Source organism: Lathamus discolor, chromosome 3, assembly GCF_037157495.1.
Source record: "Lathamus discolor isolate bLatDis1 chromosome 3, bLatDis1.hap1, whole genome shotgun sequence".
Taxonomy (NCBI): Eukaryota; Metazoa; Chordata; class Aves; order Psittaciformes; family Psittacidae; genus Lathamus; species Lathamus discolor.
In genome coordinates, this window is record NC_088886.1 from 127,159,851 (window position 1) to 127,177,180 (window position 17,330).

Consider the following 17,330-nt stretch of genomic DNA (forward strand, 5'->3'; position numbering starts at 1 on the left):
TAAACCACTTGGTTTGCTTTGGAGATTTCAAACCAACCTCCATTTCCAAGTAGTTTTCCTTTTAAAGCCTTGGTTCTCTTTAAAGGCTAATGTGCAAGTGCCATTCGTCGACATTTTTAGCATAGTATAATAAACATAAAGAAATAGATCTCATCCCTGTGGAGGCAGTGGGAAGCTTTGTGTCCTTTGTCTCAATTTCTCTTTTTTCTAGCAGTCTGGACAAAGGAGTGGAGGGGGGAGGGAGAGACAGCAGTTCAGGCTTCCACTCTAAAAAAAGGTAGACCAGTACATTTTGGGGATTTTGAAAAAGTTTGTATGCAAAGAAAATCAGGCGTTTAATTTAATATAAAATAGAGATGCACAGCTATTCTTGTATGCTGTTTTCCAGCCTTCAGTAATACTGGTCTGCACAGCAGTTATTATTCTGTGACATTTGGAAAAGTTACGGAATAGCAGAGGAAAATAAAAATGACTGATTCGTAAACCCAATGCGCTATAATATGTCCTTGACTTTTAAAAAAGTCCTCTGAAAATGTAATCCAGAAACAATTTAGTGATACTTTGGAACACCTCTCTCCACTACTTTTTTTGGTTGTTGTTTTGGCTGTATTCGTAGATTACTGTCAGCAAGCATTTGTGTGTCTCATGGAAAGACACAGGGAGAGCAAGGGGCTTGAGCCACCCAGCGTGGCACTGGGAGCTAGTGAGCCCTTAATCACACCCAAGTGAGTCTGTACCTGCAGCTTCAGTCATAGTCTACCTGTGCTGGCCAACACGGGTGGGCCAGTGGGATAGGTCCAGAAGCTGCTCAGCACTGGCACTAATGCCATCTGCTGACAGGCAGGAGCCCTGTGCCAGCTGATAAATCAGGACTGTGCAAACATGGGACTGTGCTGCTTGCCCGCTCCTCCCTTTGCTTTTAGTTTGAGTTTTTAGAACCCTCTGCTTCTCCAGGGATACGTAGGGTGCGGTCTCCATTAGCAAACACCCATGAAGTTTTTTGGTGGCATGAATCATCTTACTGCATTATCTCCTCTGTTCCGGTGCTCGGTGCCATCCTCTACTTTTGGCAGTCCAAAAAGTAGTCCTTGAGGTCTACTTCTGCTTGAGTGGACAGAGCATGGTCTTTTTTCCTCTCTCTCTCTCTCTGACAAATGAAAGTACTTTGGAGCTTGTGGATTAAGCAGGGAGGAAAAGACAGGTGCGATCTATGAGCTTTACTGTTTGCTTTCTCCTACCTTGCTGAGATGGCATAGGCAGATGTTTCTCTTTGTGCCTCTTGCTATTGTTATACAGACACTTCATGAAACCTCACAGTGGGCACTGCTATGAGGAGTAGTTTTTCTCCCCATCCTTAAACATTCTTTCCTCCAGGGGCAGCTGCATGGTGAACCTGACGAGGAAATTAATCTGGCTGAAAATAACATTTTATTTTCTTTTTAAAATGCAAAAGTGTTATTTACAGTAAGACAAATCACTCTGTCAAGCTTACCTCCAGCTGCACAGACCATAGTATGATAGGGAGGAGCTGTTCTTGCCTTCTAGCACGTTATTCATCACAGCTTTGAAGGGTTGTTTTTTTTTTTTTGCTACATTCAAGTGGCTGTGTAATATAGTTTGAGCTATTTCACCAGGAATAGAAGAGGAGATATATGTCATCTGTTTCAGCAGGGTATGGTGAGGACATATATGTGAAAGATCATGTGGAGTCATTTAGGTATTGAGGTACTGAGGGAGCCCTACTGTTTGGCCATCTCCAAGCATAAGGTCTGAATTAAATATGCTTTCTTACATAGGTCTTGCCACATGTTTGTAGGGTCTGGGGCCACATGTCCTGCATTAGACCAGTGCCTTTTCTTATTACATGATTGGTGACAGACAAATCTGTCCCAAAGAGTTGGATGCGTCTGCTACCATCTATTTTCCATGTGTACAACTTGCAAGCAGATAACCTGTTTAAAAATACTAGGGATTGGAAATAGTCCTTTGGGTAATAGGCATCCTTAGAAACACACACATCCCCATGCACAAAATCAGAGGCAGTGTTGGGTGAAGAAGGGATTGGGATGGGGAGGCTAGGGAGTAAAAGGAACAGACAAAGGAGGATCTGTGGCTAGGGAGCCCTCTCTCAAGGTGTGTCTCTGGGGTGTATTTCACCTTATAGAATCATAGAATCATAGAATAGTTAGGGTTGGAAAGGACCTCAAGATCATCTAGTTCCAACCCCCCTGCCATGGGCAGGGACACCTCACACTAAACCATCCCACACAAGGCTTCATCCAACCTGTCCTTGAACACTGCCAGGGATGGAGCACTCACAACCTCCCTGGGCAACCCATTCCAGTGCCTCACCACCCTATCAGTAAAAAATTTCCTCCTTATATTCAATCTAAACTTCACCTGTTTAAGTTTTAACCCAGTACCCCTTGAACTGTCACTACAGTCCCTGATGAAGAGTCCATTTCCAGCATCCTTATAGGCCCCCTTCAGATACTGGAAGGCTGCTATGAGGTCTCCACGCAGCCTTCTCTTCTCCAGGCTGAACAGCCCAAACTTTCTCAGCCTATCTTAAATATAGGAGGTGCTTCAGTCCCCTGATCATTCTCGGGGCCCTCCTCTGGACTTGTTCCAACAGTTCCATGTCCTTTTTATGTTGAGGACACCAGAACTGCACACAATGCTCCAGGTGAGGTCTCACCAGAGCAGAGTAGAGGGGCAGGATCACCTCCTTCGACCTGCTGGTCACACTCCTTTTGATGCAGCCCAGGATACGGTTGGCTTTCTGGGCTGCGAGCGCACACTGCCGGCTCATGTTCATTTTCTCATTGACCAACACCCCCAAGTCCTTCTCTGCAGGGCTGCTCTGAATCTCTTCTTTGCCCAGTCTGTATCCGTGCCTGGGATTGCTCCGACCCAGGTGTAGGACCTTGCACTTGTCATGGTTGAACTTCATAATGTTGGCATCATCCCACCTCACAAGCGTGTCAAGGTCCCTCTGGATGGCATCCCTTCCCTCCAGCGTATCAACCGGACCACACAGCTTAGTGTCATCGGCAAACTTGCTGAGGGCACACTCAATCCCACTGTCCATGTCAGCGACGAAGATGCTAAACAAGACCGGTCCCAACACCGATCCCTGAAGGACACCACTCGTTACCTGTCTCCAGCCGGACATCGAGCCATTGACCACAACTCTTTGCTTTCGGCCATCCAGCCAGTTCTTTATCCACCGAGTGGTCCATCCATCAAATTGATGTCTCTCCAATTTAGAGACAAGGATGTTGTGTGGGACAGTGTCAAACGCTTTGCACAAGTCCAGGTAGATGACATCAACTGCTTTACCCTTATCCATCAATTCTGTAGTCCCATCATAGAAGGCCGCCAAATTGGTCAGGCAGGATTTCCCCTTAGTGAAGCCATGCTGGCTGTCACCAAGCACCTTGTTGTTTTTCATGTGCCTTAGCATGCCTTCCAGGAGAATGTGCTCCAAGGTTTTACCAGGCACAGAGGTGAGACTGACTGCTCTGTAATTCCCCGGGTCTTCCATTTTCCCCCTTCTTGAAAATGGAGGTTATATTTCCCTTTTTCCAGTCGCCGGGAACTTCACCTGACTGCCATGATTTTTCAAATACGGTGGCCAGTGGCTTAGCAACTTCATTCGCCAGCTCCTTCAGGACCCGCGGATGGATTCCATCAGGTCCCACGGACTTGTGCGCGTTCAGATTTTGAAGATGGTCTCGAACCAGATCCTCTCCTACAGTGGGCCCAAGGTCTTCATTCTCACAGGCCCTGCGTCTACCTTCTAAGAACTGGGTGGTGCGGTCAGAGCCTTTGCAGTGAAGACCGAGGCAAAGAAGTCATTCAGAACCTCAGCCTTCTCCAAATCCTGTGTAGCCAGTTCTGCCGAAAGCTTCCTCAGGGGGCCTATTTTGTCCCTAGTCTGTTTTTTGTTTGCTACGTACCTGTAGAATCCCTTCCTGTTATCCTTAACATCCCTGGCTAGGTTTAATTCTAACTGGGCCTTAGCCTACCTAACCTGGTCCCTAGCTTCCCAGACAACATCCCTGTACTCTTCCCAGGCCGCCTGTCCTTGCTTCCATTTTTTATAAGCCTTTTTTTCCTTTGAATTTTCCTCAGCAGCTCCTTACCCATCCAAGGAGGTCTCCTGGCCCTCCTGCCGCACTTCCTTCTAGTTGGGATGCAGCACTCCTGAGCTTGTAGCAGGTGATCCTTGAATATCAACCAACAGTCTTGGGCCCCCCTGCCCTCCAGGGGTATATCCCATGGAACCTTACTAAGCAGGCTCCTGAAGAGGCCAAAGTCTGCTCTTTTGAAGTCCAGGGCAGTGAGCTTGCTACACGCTCTTCTCACTGTCCTGGGGATCTCAGCTTCGACCATCTCGTGATCCCTGTCTTTCCCATTCTGGATAACTCACAATGCTTCTAAAGCACAGGTTGTTTTTTGTTTCTGCAGATAACCCCTGTGTCATGTGAGTGAAGACACTGCTAGTTCTTCTTACATGCTGTACATTTTATATGACTATTAAAATAATTGATGCTACTCACTGCTTACTGTCAGTGTTTTTTGCTCACGTCTGCTCTGAGCAGTCATAAAAGGGTTACTTGTGCTGTAGCAGGATTTAAGATCAAGGATTTTTTTTAGCTTGTGGAAAGGCTGTTCCTTCCTGTCTGTATTCAAACCAGATAATTTCTCGTCTGTTAGCAGCAGGATCAGGCCATGAAAACCAATGGGAAAAAACCTCCTCTGACCTAAATGGTGCAAGGCCAAACTTTTAGGCTCCTGTTTTGTGTGTCAAAGACTAATACTGTCATGGGAAGCATATGCAGCAGTAGCTTTCCTGCATAGTAACAGCAGACTATGCTTCTAAAAATTCCTCTACGGAGTGTTTTTGCAGAGCTGCCTCCCCAGGGTTCTCCATCTGTTTTCACATGGAGATTAATAACAAATTGTTTGGCTAATAACTGCTCCCAGCTATCTGAAATATGACCATTTCTTTTCCTTCCCTCCTATGGACAGTTATTAGATTCCTGTCTGCCCCTGTGCTGCCAACATGGGAGACATCACTAGCATTAGGTGCACAGCAATTGTCATGTTTCAGCTCCACAGCAAAGCTTTTAAGGAGTGAAGATCTTGGTGTATGTCTGAAAAGAGTTGGTGCTGTGAACCAGCTGTGTGGTGGTGAGGGCTGGTCATGTTCTTACAGGACGTAAAAGGAAGAGAGAAAAATAAACTTCGTGTACACTACCGTGATTTCTGCAAGAGCCCGTTTTTTGTTTGCATCTACAGAGAAAATATTCCCAGGAAAAATGGGACTGAGGCTTGAACCTGTCTGATTCACCAGCATCCCTGTGGGACGTGGGGCTGATGGTGGTATTTCTAAGTGCTGTGTTCAGGCTTGGGCCAGGTGGCAGAGGGTGTTCCCAGCTGCTCCACTGGCAGAAACAGATGAGAAAAAAATAAACATCTACTGCGAAAGCAGACTTAATACAGGAGGAATCTTTTTGCTGTTTGAATCTGACTGGTCCCTAATACAAGCTAGAGGACTTCTCCACATTAATACCTCTTAGGCTGAAATATTGGTTACCCAACTGCTGGCAAGATACCCAGTCCAGATTTGGAAGTTTCCAGTTATGGACAGTTCTGCACAGCCCTCTGTGATGTATATCAAATGACACCTACCCACTTTGTTTAAACACCTACCTAACATCTGCCCTGTATTTGTATCTTTCAGCTTTTTATCTTACTGCAGCCGCCTCTGCTGGATCAAAGGCATCTCCTTTGCCATGTTTTTTTGTTTCTGATGTAGACAGACTGGCATCAGATTTTACCTGCTTGTGCTTAAACAGAATACTCTGGGCTCCTTCACCTCTTCATCTCAAGGGCTCTGACCCAGCCACAGCAACAGTGCTGCTTAGGGGGCTTGTCCCCTCATTGCCCATTCCCGCTTCTCAGCTCAGGAGCAAGAGAAGACTCTGAACTTCTTCCTTTTATCTAACCTGAACTTCCCCTGTTTGAGTTTAAACCCATTACCCCTTGAAAATGGGGGTTATATTTCCCTTTTCCCAGTCAGTGGGAACTTCACCTGCCTGCCATGATTTTTCAAATATGATGGACAGTGGCTTAGCAACTTCATTCACCAGCTCCTTCAGGACCTGCAGTTGGATTTCAAAACAAACTACCAAAATCTTACATTTGTGGGAAGACCAGGATCTAAAAATGCTCAACTTTTTTCTAGCATCTGTTAAAAAATTTCCCCAGCACTGTGTGGGCTACAAATTATGATAACTGTGTTTCTTAGTTTCCTGTTAAAGAGATGACTCAGATACTAGGTAGAAGCTTAATTATTGGTCACATGCATTCTTTTAGATGTGAATGTTCAACAGAGCTCTTCAGAGTTGTTAAAACATTATTCAGTGTATTCAAATTTGTACCTAAATACTTCATGAATACTTGGCACAGTCAGTTTCTTAGATGCTATGAAATTTGAGAACCCATAATCCTGCATTTTCCATGTTTATGGAGAAGGCTTTGTCTGCCTTGATGCATGGCTAATTATATGTCTTTTACTTACACAGCTTTCCCATAGATAACAGTGTCACCTTATATTGCTGTTAATTTTGCTTGAATGAAGAGTACGCACTGAGCCCTTATATTTGTTAAAAATATTTGTGAAGAATTGGGTTGTTTTCCCAGCACAATCAGAAAATTTTGCTGTGTTTTCCAGTTCCCCCTCCAGAGAAGTCGTCCTTTGCTTTAAATTCACTGTATATGCTATATTTTTAAGGTTTGACAGCACTACATAGTGCTAAATTGGCATGGTTTGAACCATCATTCATTTTGACATCATTTGGGTGCTTTTTGTAATGTCCTTGCAGTGGTCAAAAGACATTCAAAATGAGAAAGGCTGGCACTAATATAGCTGTTGTAATGCAGGGTGAGCTCAGTGTTCCTGCTGCAGTTGTTTCTCATCTAGGCAAGTCTTTTAAATCAGTCAACTTCTTTTTCATCTGTGGTTTCATTTCTTCATTCTCATGCATGTGGGCCAAAACTATTGTCTTCCTTTTAGTTCCAGCATTGCAGAGGAATGTTAAATTCACCCAGAGCTGTGCTTGTTTAATCTGTTCTTATAAATGTTAATACTCTTTCCTTTTCCAGTAGCTTTGATTTGTTATGTTTAAAATTGGAACATGGGAATCAGGATTAGGTGATATTACAAAACACGTATCCATGTAATAAAATTGATGTTCAGGACAGTAATAAGGATCTTCAGATGACTTTTAAACCAGTTGGAAGTAACCTTTTACGGGAAAATTCTGCCATTTTTTTCTACTTGATAACAAAAAGACACTGTTTCAGCCTTCTCTCTCATTTCAGGCTGGGAATGGAGTGCATAGTTTGGATGCCAGCAGTGGGACATCCTACCAAAACAAAGAACCCTTGGCACTGTTGTCTGATCAATGACTTCAAAGTGCAGGAGCTGTTAAATTGGAAACGAGTGCTGCAAAATGCCAAGCGAGGTGCTTGAAAGCAGCAGTGGGATGGAGGAGACCATGCAGAAAGAGAGCAAGTCTGGAAGCCAAAGTCCTCACTGTGGCTCCATGAGAAGGGCTGTGGCAACCACTGTCACTTTTGATGGGGAAGCCACTATGGACCGGAGGAAAAAGAAGAAGAAAGAGTCCCGTCCTGAGTCAATAATAGTGTATCGTTCAGAGAATGAGAATAAGGTGGAAGAAGAACAGGCAGATGAAGGAGGAGAGAAGGGCTCTGAGGAAGGCTCCAAGTTCCTGGGTCAGTCCACAGCAGATGGTATGTATTCCTGGGAGCACCCACTTTCTGTAAACTTTTTTTGATGTCAGCATGCACTAAGGTCAAATGGAAGTGACTGTGAGACCAAACCTCTTACCCCCAAGTCTGCAGGCAAAGACAGCTTGAGTTCATACATGAAAATGTTCTGAAATAAAAAGCATTACAGGCTGAGCTGGGTTGTCTCCTGCAGTTCATTGCAGAGGTTGGTTGTTGCAGCACTCTTAGTTTTAAATCTATGTGCTAATTGGAGTTGATCCAGAAAAATGCTGTAAGAGTGTGCTTTAAGCCAGTGATGCTGTGATCAAGCCCCTCTCCACACCTGAAGCAACTGCCTGTTAAGTGAAAGGATGCAAGCAGATGGATTTAGTGGCTCTACCCATGATAGGGAGTTTTACTTATTATCTAGGATTTGCTGTTGCCTTCTGTTTGCATATTCTCAGCACAGCTTCCTCATTAAGAGTGATTATTTGCAAGGTCATCGTATGGCATGTTGGAGCAACTTTCACTTCTGGTGTCTGTCCTGGATCCCCTTGTAGGGAAGAAGTGTGGGGGGCAGGTGCTATGGCTAATCCTCTTGTGAAACCACAGTGCAGGCTGAGAGGGGAGTAAATGTGAATACATACTCCGGATCCATCAGTTGCATCAGGCTCTCCCATGATCGCAACCTCTATCCTCAGGACTTATCTGCTGCCTTCTTATTTTTGTGGGCCACTTCAAACTGCTGAGCCTCCTTTTAATAGCCTCTGAAGACCTCCTACTGAGCTAGTCAGATTTAAGACGAAGAGGAAGCATGTTTTAGCCCCATAAAAGAGTTTATGGCTAGTACTACTGCAGGGACCATCCTAAACCAGTGTCACTTGGAAGCCAAGGCAGTCTGTATGTGACTTTTAACACACATCCCAACACTTAACTTTTTGGTATCTTTGTTGATGCCTTAAAACGTAAATATAATTATATGAGAATTTTTAATTTTTTTCTGGACTTTGAAAATCATTTTGGATTGAGACACAGTGCAGATGTAAAGTGAAATATTAGCTATTCTATCACATAGCTATATACTGTAACTATATAATATAGCTCCATGTGTGGATGTGCTTGTTCCAGAACAGGAGTTTTAATCATATTTATCTAATTCACCCCAAGTGTCCACGCTGTTCAGGAATAAATGTATGAGGATGCCAGAGAAAATAGGCATGCCATTTTTGATTCATTCACTCTATCTCATCACTTTCTCATATACTCCTGCAGCACTTTCCCTTCACACATTTTCCCTAGTGCAGATGCTGGAGTCTTCTTCCTTGTGGTTTCTGTATCCTGGAATTTTGTCTTCTCCCTCATTAGCTCTTCTTCCATTTTCTTCTATGATAATCTTCTTTATACTGCATTGCTTCTTGCATTCCATCTTTTAAAAATCTATTACTCCATATGCATTATCTAATTGTCTTTGGGGTCGTTGGGGATTTACACAGTAAATCTAATGTAGATGAGTTTATCTGTGCTTGTAGGTGTCTGGAACATGCCTTTAGACAGCCGATATGTGACCTTGACAGGAACAATCACCAGGGGAAAGAAGAAGGGTCAGATGGTGGACATCCATGTCACACTAACAGACAAAGAGCTGCAGGAACTCGCTAAGTCAAAGGAACCTCCTAAAGAAGATGTACCTGAGAAGAAGAAGAAATGTGATGTTGGGCTAGACAGAGGACCCCACATCGTCCTCTGGACCATCATTTGCATCCCCATCGTTTTTGTAGTGTCCTTTGTGGTTTCATTCTACTATGGAACCATTACATGGTATAATATCTTCTTGGTGTACAACGAAGAGAGGACCTTCTGGCACAAAATCACCTTTTGTCCCTTTCTGATCATCTTCTACCCAATTATAATTATGGTTGTGTCTTTTTCCCTAGGCCTGTACTCGGCTGTGGCCCAGGTAGCATGGTCCTTTGGGTACTGGTGGCATGCTGTCAGGGATATGGAGAAGGGCTTCTGTGGCTGGCTCTGCAGCAAGCTGGGTTTGGAAGATTGTTCTCCATACAGCATTGTCGAGCTGCTAGATTCTGATAATATCTCAGGTAGTCTCTCCGGCAAGAGCTCTGCACAGGGCGTTGAGACCTCAGCAGTCTGAACCTTTGTCCTGGCTGACTATTTTGGTCATATGTAAGTGGTTTTCATTTAAAAAACAACACACTGAATTTTTATATATATATATATTTAAACACAAATGTTAATGAAAAAAATACTGGGCTGGGAGTGCTCTTTAAATGTCTCGGAATGTTAGTGTGCTAGTTTCACATGGTCTGGGTGGGGAGGTGCATGGCTCTCCAAGGATTTGCCATCTGTTTTAGCTAATTACAACTTCTAGGAATGGTGAGAAAATCCAGGTCTGTGGTGCTCATGCTGTTTGTAGCACAGCAGAGAGATGCTGAAAAATTCACTTCTGTAAAGTTAGACTTTCATTTTCAGGAGTAGGACATAACAGTGACCCATTGACCCCGTGAAAAGAAGTCCATACTCGGGAGATGAACTTCAGGAGATAAGAACCCATTCACAGGTGAAGGCTAAATTGCAAATCATGTGATGTTCCTGCAGTTTTCCTAAAAAGGGTCCTTTTCCAGTCCTTCCAGGAAGTGCAGCAAACATTCCAGGTAGCTAACTGCTTAGACACTGTCAGAGCACAAAAAGACCTGGTCTTTCTCTGAGAGAGGACAGCACAGGTTCCAAGAAAGGCACATGAACTCAACACTGAAACGCACCCATCACATGATGGAAAGACTTCCTTTGTAATGTGGTGCATGGGGACCTGACAGGCCTGTCATCAAGAACCCCCAGGTGCACAAATAGGTGCTTAGGACACACCTACATTTGATTTCTTGATAGGTGCACTGCTAGGGAAGAATAGGCTATGAGAGTTGTATGCAGGGTGCAGTGCCAACAGTTGCATTTACAGGGAAGAAACACCTGCTCTGAGGAAGCATAATCAGTTTCCATGTTACTGCAATGCAGGTGGCAGTACCTATATTTAGGTAGGTGGGGTTAGAATCATAGAATCAGGTAGGTTGGAAAAGACCTTTAAGATTATCAAGGCAAACCATTACCGCAGAACTGCTAAGACTACCACTAAACCATATCAAATGTTGAAGGTGCTTGGGATGGGAAGGTGTCACTGAAACAGTTGTTCTCTTTTTGAAGTTGCTCTTATGAAAGAGCTGCTGGAGCTTCCCTTTCAGAAGAGGGACATCTGTGAGCCCATGTCTGTTAGTGCCAGTGCAAACGCATTAGTGCCTCAGCTCTGGAAATTTGCATCCCCTCCACACTTCCTGGGTAATTATGTGGAAGAGCAGTGGATTATACACCCTCTGCCCCTCATGTCTCATTTTTATAGTTGGTTTCCTTCCTTTGGGACTTTGCATGGCATCTGAGTGGGCTCCCAGACCAGGCTGAGGTGGCCACCATAGACTGGAGAAATTTTAATTGTCTCTTTAAAAAGCTGACTAGCAGAAAAGTTCATTTTCTGTTTGGGCCTTAGGAGGACTAGAGGAAAATGAGAGAGGTGTAATAGATTCTAATGGGGACTGAATTACACTTCTGAAACATGATTAATTTTCTGAGTGCTCCAGTTCAGCTGGTGCTGCTAGAAGGTCTGGCTCAGCCCCAGCCCAGAGGAGCCCACCATTTGCATGTGTGTAGGTAGATCATTCGTAGCGTGCAGTCAGACTGCACAGTCACTCATGTCTGTACAAGTGTTTCACTTCCCCAGTCTCCCTACCGGACATGGAGCTGCTTTAGTTTTAGAATGGTAGAGAAACATTCAGAAGCTGGGTTTCACAGAAACTAATGTTTTGTGTTGTATTCCAAGGATGAGCTCAAGACTACACTGACTGTCTGGTTAGGACATTTGGGAGCTGGTGATGTATAAACAAGTCTGCTGATCATCTAGGCCTGACACATAAATAAGTAAAGTCCCTGCTGCATCTTTGGTCTGTCCCCTTATGGGAGGTCCAGCCAAAGCAGCCTCTTAGGGCTGTCTCAAGAATTAGCAGTATGAATAGTTATAGCCAATAGTGAATAGCTAAATATCAAAAGCAGGTTTGGCCCCACACTTTACTGGCAAAGCAGATGTGCTCCCTGGGGACGGGTACAGCCAGGCTGTATTTGCTGCCTGCTGATGCACAGCTTTCAGTTTTTACTGGCTAAATCTTTAAAGGCAATGACCAACTTTCAGAAAACAAAACCAAACCAAACCAAAACATAAAACCCCAATATAAAATAGACCCCAACTTAGTGGCAGGTAATTCAGTGGGGTTCAAAGCAGCTGACTTATGCCTGGGACCAGTTCAAGCAGTGAAATGCCTTTCACATGGCTGTTTCAATCAGGCTTGATATGTCTCTGAATTAATAGAGAAGCTGAGGATCAGTCATGCCTGTGTTTGTAGTGACCCAGCACAGTCACTCTACTTCTTCCACATGAAAATCACAGGCTCCCACATGGCCAGAGGGTGGGAAGAAGTAATGCTTAACAAGCATTAATGGGAAGGCAGGCCTGTTGGCGAGTGTTTTCAGGCTTTGCCTAGAGGGACGCTGCAGGCATGAAAGGACTAGATTGTGTATCTTGACCCCAACATGCAGCAAACAAGCGGGTATTGGGGGAAGGATGACTGGCAAATGTGCATTGCTGCAGAGGGAGAAAACCCAACTCAGCTGTCACTGCCAAACAGCAGCTGTTCAAGGCTAGACGAAAGACTGGGGTCAGAGCACAAAGAGTCTTCATCTTACAGAGGGCTTGAATGATAAATACTAGCTCATTACAGAATACAGCCACGTGAAATGTTGGCTGAGCTACAGGATTTGCTTTTAGGATTGCAAACAGCTTGCCAGAGTGGAGACAAAACCAAATCTGTGCCTCTTACTGCTATGTAGACACAAAAGAGTGTCAGAGAAGTCGTAGTACCCTCCCTCTGCCATGGCAGCTACACTTCTGGGGTTGGAGGCCACTTTTTTGGGGATATACTGGAACAATCCATTGTGTGTCTTCTTTACACTTAACCAAGCTTGCCTCTGCTCCTGCTGATGTCAGGGTATTCTGACACTGATTTTGGTTGGGGCTAGTTTAAGCTTGGAGTTAGTTCTGGTGCTATTTGTAAAAGTTTTATTCCAGCTCTTCTCAAAACAACTCTGGATAGCTTTGTTTTCTCTCTTGCCCATTATCCCCTGAAGTGGTTTGCTTGCTGCAAAATATATAATCATTATCAGCTGTTGTAATAGAAAAAAGCACAAGTTTTTGTCTTGTTCTACCTTTGCTTTCAGAAACTCACAAGTAATTTTTGCTTATGTGCCACTGTCAAACTGCAGGGAATTCCAGTTATTCTGATGTTGAGTATGTTTCTGGCTGCTCTAGTCTGGATGGTTTTGGGGTTTTTTTTCAAGTAAAGGTAGTGTGTGTTTGCTGATTGTTATTTTTAATTGCATTCTCTTTTCCCATCCTTGCTGGCCTGGGTGGAGAATAAAGATGTACATGGCTTTAGAAGAATGCTGCTTTCGTGCTTCTGCTTTATTTTGTGTTAAAAACAGTGCTGTGGGATGGACAGTCATCTCATACTGATAATTGATTAAAAGTCATTAACTTTCAAGACCCACTTTAAAGTGTGGCTGAAATTGGTCTCAGTTTTACCTTTTATTAACCTTTGCCTGTCCATAGCTGCCATATCTCTTGGCTCTGGGTTATTCTTTGGTTTTACTTAAGAGTGCACAAATGAAAACTTTTTAATTTAATTTCACTCATGAGTATCTGTTTGGCTTTAGCTCCAAGGATCTGTAGAGTGGGACACAGTTCTATAACAAAATAGGAAGTATATATTTAACTCTACAAATATGGTCTGTGTGTCTGTGACTTGGAGATGCTATTTACAGCTGTGCTGGGAAGATTTCTTATAACCTGTTAGTACTCCAGAGATGTCTCTGATGAGTCAAAGGAGAATCACTTTTAATGTCCTCCAACTGGTAGTGCCATGTCCAACACAACAGTTGGAAATGCCAGCTGCTTACTGTGTGATGCCTGCTGCCAACATTGCCAAAGGAACAGGATTCCGTGCATAGGACTTCCACCTCCAGTGAAGAACCTGGTGAAGGACACCCAACTTGCTGGTATGGCAGGGTGGGATGGAGGAACTGGACCCAGAGAATTAGCTAATAAGCCTTTCCAGTCTCACCTTTGAGGTACAAGGTAATAATTTTATAAGATAATGGTTGGCAGTGGGAAAGACTGCTATTGAAGACCTTTGCATCAGGGAAAACACACCTGTATGATTGTGTCAAGTATTTCACCAGCATGCTAATTCTGCCTGCTGACTTACCCATCCCATTCAGTTTCTCCACGAGCTGAAACAATGAACAGTGTGAACTGCGCTTCAGGCCAGTGCTTTGAATTCTGAGGCTGGGATCCTGCAATTCATCACTGAGATTAACAGCAGGGGCTGCTCCGTGGACCTGTGTGGCCAAACCAGTGTATGCCTTTTCGAAGGTGCAACAATAGTTAAGAAAAGCCACTACAGTCTGCTCTTGCACACTGAAGCCTGCAATTACACTAGCATTAAAGAGAGAAAAAAGGATGCACAGCCCACATTCCTGCACTGTGATGGACACAATTTTGCTCAAAGCTAATGCAAGCCCGTTTTGACACAGGCAGTGAATTAATCTGTTGGACCAGTGCCATTCCTGCTTTTTTCTAAAGAGTTTTCAGTGTGGTATAGGACAGTGATGTTAAGGCAGATTCATTTCTGAACAGATTAGTCCATCTGAATTTATTCCCTGTATGGAAATGGGAACTCAGAGAAAGGTTGAAGCAAAAATGGGGGCTCATCCACTTAGAAATGTAACTTTTCAATTAATTTGGTGAATTAGAAGAGACATCAAGTTTGCTTGCCTTCACTACTAGAGGATAATTTCTCTTCTGACAGGCAACCATTTAAAGAGAAGGGGGGGGCTGTGATTGTGTGTTTAATTAGGATAAATTGCCAGGGGGCTCAAAAAGCCCCCTGGGCATCCTTTCACATAAACAGGTGTGGTGTGACTTCATGTGAACAAGCAGCCCAGAGAAATGAGGAGTGAGGGGCTCTAATGGGTCCCCCTTGGTCACCCAGTTCCATTACTTTCAGTCTTCCTAATTTCTTATCATTAACACAGTAGCTGAAGTCTGTCGAAATGCATTAAAATGAGGAGAACATCTGAGCCAGGCCAACAATACATTTGCCCCAGTGCTAAAAAAATGCTCTTGCTTTTAGTGTGCTAAAACATAAAACTTTCTGCCAGAAATAGAGCAGTTAAAATACATTGTGGCTTGCTTCCATTGAAATTAGGTATGCCATGGGTAAATTTGACCTGGAGCCCTCTGAGATACACAGATGCTGCTCAGATGTGACCTCCCTGTCTTAGGGCTCCTTTTCCCAGCCATATCTTCCAGGTGGAAATTTAACTTCACAAGATAAAGAAGAATAACTATTGAATGTGATAGTATGTTCTGCCTGGCAAATAGGATAAAAATCAACCTCCTAGGCAATATGTTCCCTCAGGGCTTGGTTTATTACAAGTTCCTCCATCAGTTTATTAAGACCAATACATTTCAAGGTGCCTTTGACTATCTTCATGTGTACATCAAATTCTTTCTGCTCCTGCAGTGGTAAAGTAAATGAATCAAATATTTTTACTACAAAATAACAGCAACCTGGCTCATTATGACATAGCACATACCTTAATTTATTCAAGCCTGGTTATCTGAATCACCTGCAGTTGAGATCCTAACAACCCCAAATATAAGCAAGCTGAATGGCTTTTACAGTGTCAATGCTGGGCATGAATCCAACAACTCCTGGGGTAGTTGGCTTAAAGAGAGCATGCCTTTTATTCAGTCTTTCTTGCTAAAGTAGTATCATAGAATATTTAGGGTTGGAAACGACCTTAAGATCATCCAGTTCCAACCCCCCTGCCATGGGCAGGGACATCTCCCACTAAACCATACCATCCAGGGCTTTATCCAACCTGGCCTTGAACACCACCAGGGATGGAGCATTCACAACTTCCTTGGGCAACCCATTCCAGTGCCTCACCACCCTTACAGTAAGAAACTTCTTCCTTATATCCAATCTAAACTTACCCTGTTTAAGTTTTAACCCATTACCCCTTCTCCTGTCACTACAGTCTCTGATGAAAAGTCCATCCCCAGCATCCCTATAGGCTCCCTTCAGATACTGGAAGGCTGCTATGAGGTCTCCACGCAGCCTTCTCTTCTCCAGGCTGAACAGCCCAAACTTCCTCAGCCTGTCTTCACACAGGAGGTGCTCTGGTCCCGTGATCATCCTCGTGGCCCTCCTCTGGACTTGTTCCAACAGTTCCATGTCCTTTTTATGTTGAGGACACCAGAACTGCACACAATACCCCAAGTGAGGTCTCACAAGAGCAGAGTAGAGGGGCAGGATCACCTCCTTCGGCCTGCTGGTCACACTCCTTTTGATGCAGCCCAGGATACGGTTGGCTTTCTGGGCTGCGAGCGCACACTGCCAGCTCATGTTCATTTTCTCATCAACCAGCACCCCCAAGTCCTTCTCCGCAGGGCCACTCTGAATCTTTTCTCTGCCCAACCTGTAGCCGTGCCTGGGATTGCTCTGACCCTGGTGTAGGACTTTGCACTTGTCATGGTTGAACTTCATGAGGTTGGCATCAGCCCACCTCACAAGCATGTCAAGGTCCCTCTGGATGGCATCCATTCCCTGCAGCATATCAACCGAACCACACAGCTTGGTGTCATCGGCAAACTTGCTGAGGGCGCACTCAATCCCACTGTCCATGTCACTGACATGTTGAACAAGACCGGTCCCACCACCGATCCCTGAAGGACACCACTCGTTACTGGTCTCCAGCCGGACATTGAGCCATTGACCACAACTCTGCTTTCGGCCATCCAGCCAGTTCTTTATCCACCGAGTGGTTCATCCATCAAATTGATGTCTCTCCAATTCAGAGACAAGGATGTTGTGTGGGACTGTCGAATGCTTTGCACAAGTCCAGGTAGATGACATCAACTGCTCTACCCCTGTCCATCAGTTCCGTAGCCCCATCATAGAAGGCCACCAGATTGGTCAGGCAGGATTTCCCCTTAGTGAAGCCATGCTGGCTGTCACCAAGCACCTTGTTGTTTTTCATGTGCCTTAGCATGCCTTCCAGGAGAATGTGCTCCAAGATTTTGCCAGGCACAGAGGTGAGACTGACTGCTCTGTAGTTCTCAGCGTCTTCCATTTTCCACTTCTTGAAAACGGGGGTTATATTTCCCTTTTTCCAGTCGTCAGGAACTTCACCTGACTGCCATGATTTTTCAAATACGATGGCCAGTGGCTTAGCAACTTCATTCGCCAGCTCCTTCAGGACCTGCGGATGGATTCCATCAGGTCCCACGGACTTGTGCGCGTTCAGATTTTGAAGATGGTCTCGAACCAGATCCTCTCCTACAGTGG

At 44.5% G+C, this 17,330-nt stretch overlaps 1 protein-coding gene across 4 annotated transcripts in view; it reads left to right on the plus strand.

Moving 5' to 3' along the window:
• The window catches only part of TMEM169 (transmembrane protein 169), a 28,332-nt gene that overhangs the window by 5,127 nt on the left and 5,875 nt on the right, over window positions 1-17,330 (plus strand). For 2 of the 4 annotated variants that reach the window (XM_065671536.1, XM_065671535.1), the window contains 2 exons: window positions 7,396-7,827; window positions 9,333-13,580. In XM_065671536.1, coding sequence (XP_065527608.1) covers window positions 7,527-7,827; window positions 9,333-9,955 — 924 coding nt within the window. In that variant the 5' untranslated portion in view covers window positions 7,396-7,526 and the 3' untranslated portion in view covers window positions 9,956-13,580. Of the gene's footprint in view, window positions 1-7,377; window positions 7,828-9,332; window positions 13,581-17,330 lie in introns of those variants that run through there. The other 2 variants (XR_010610870.1, XM_065671537.1) reach the window with 2 other exon arrangements.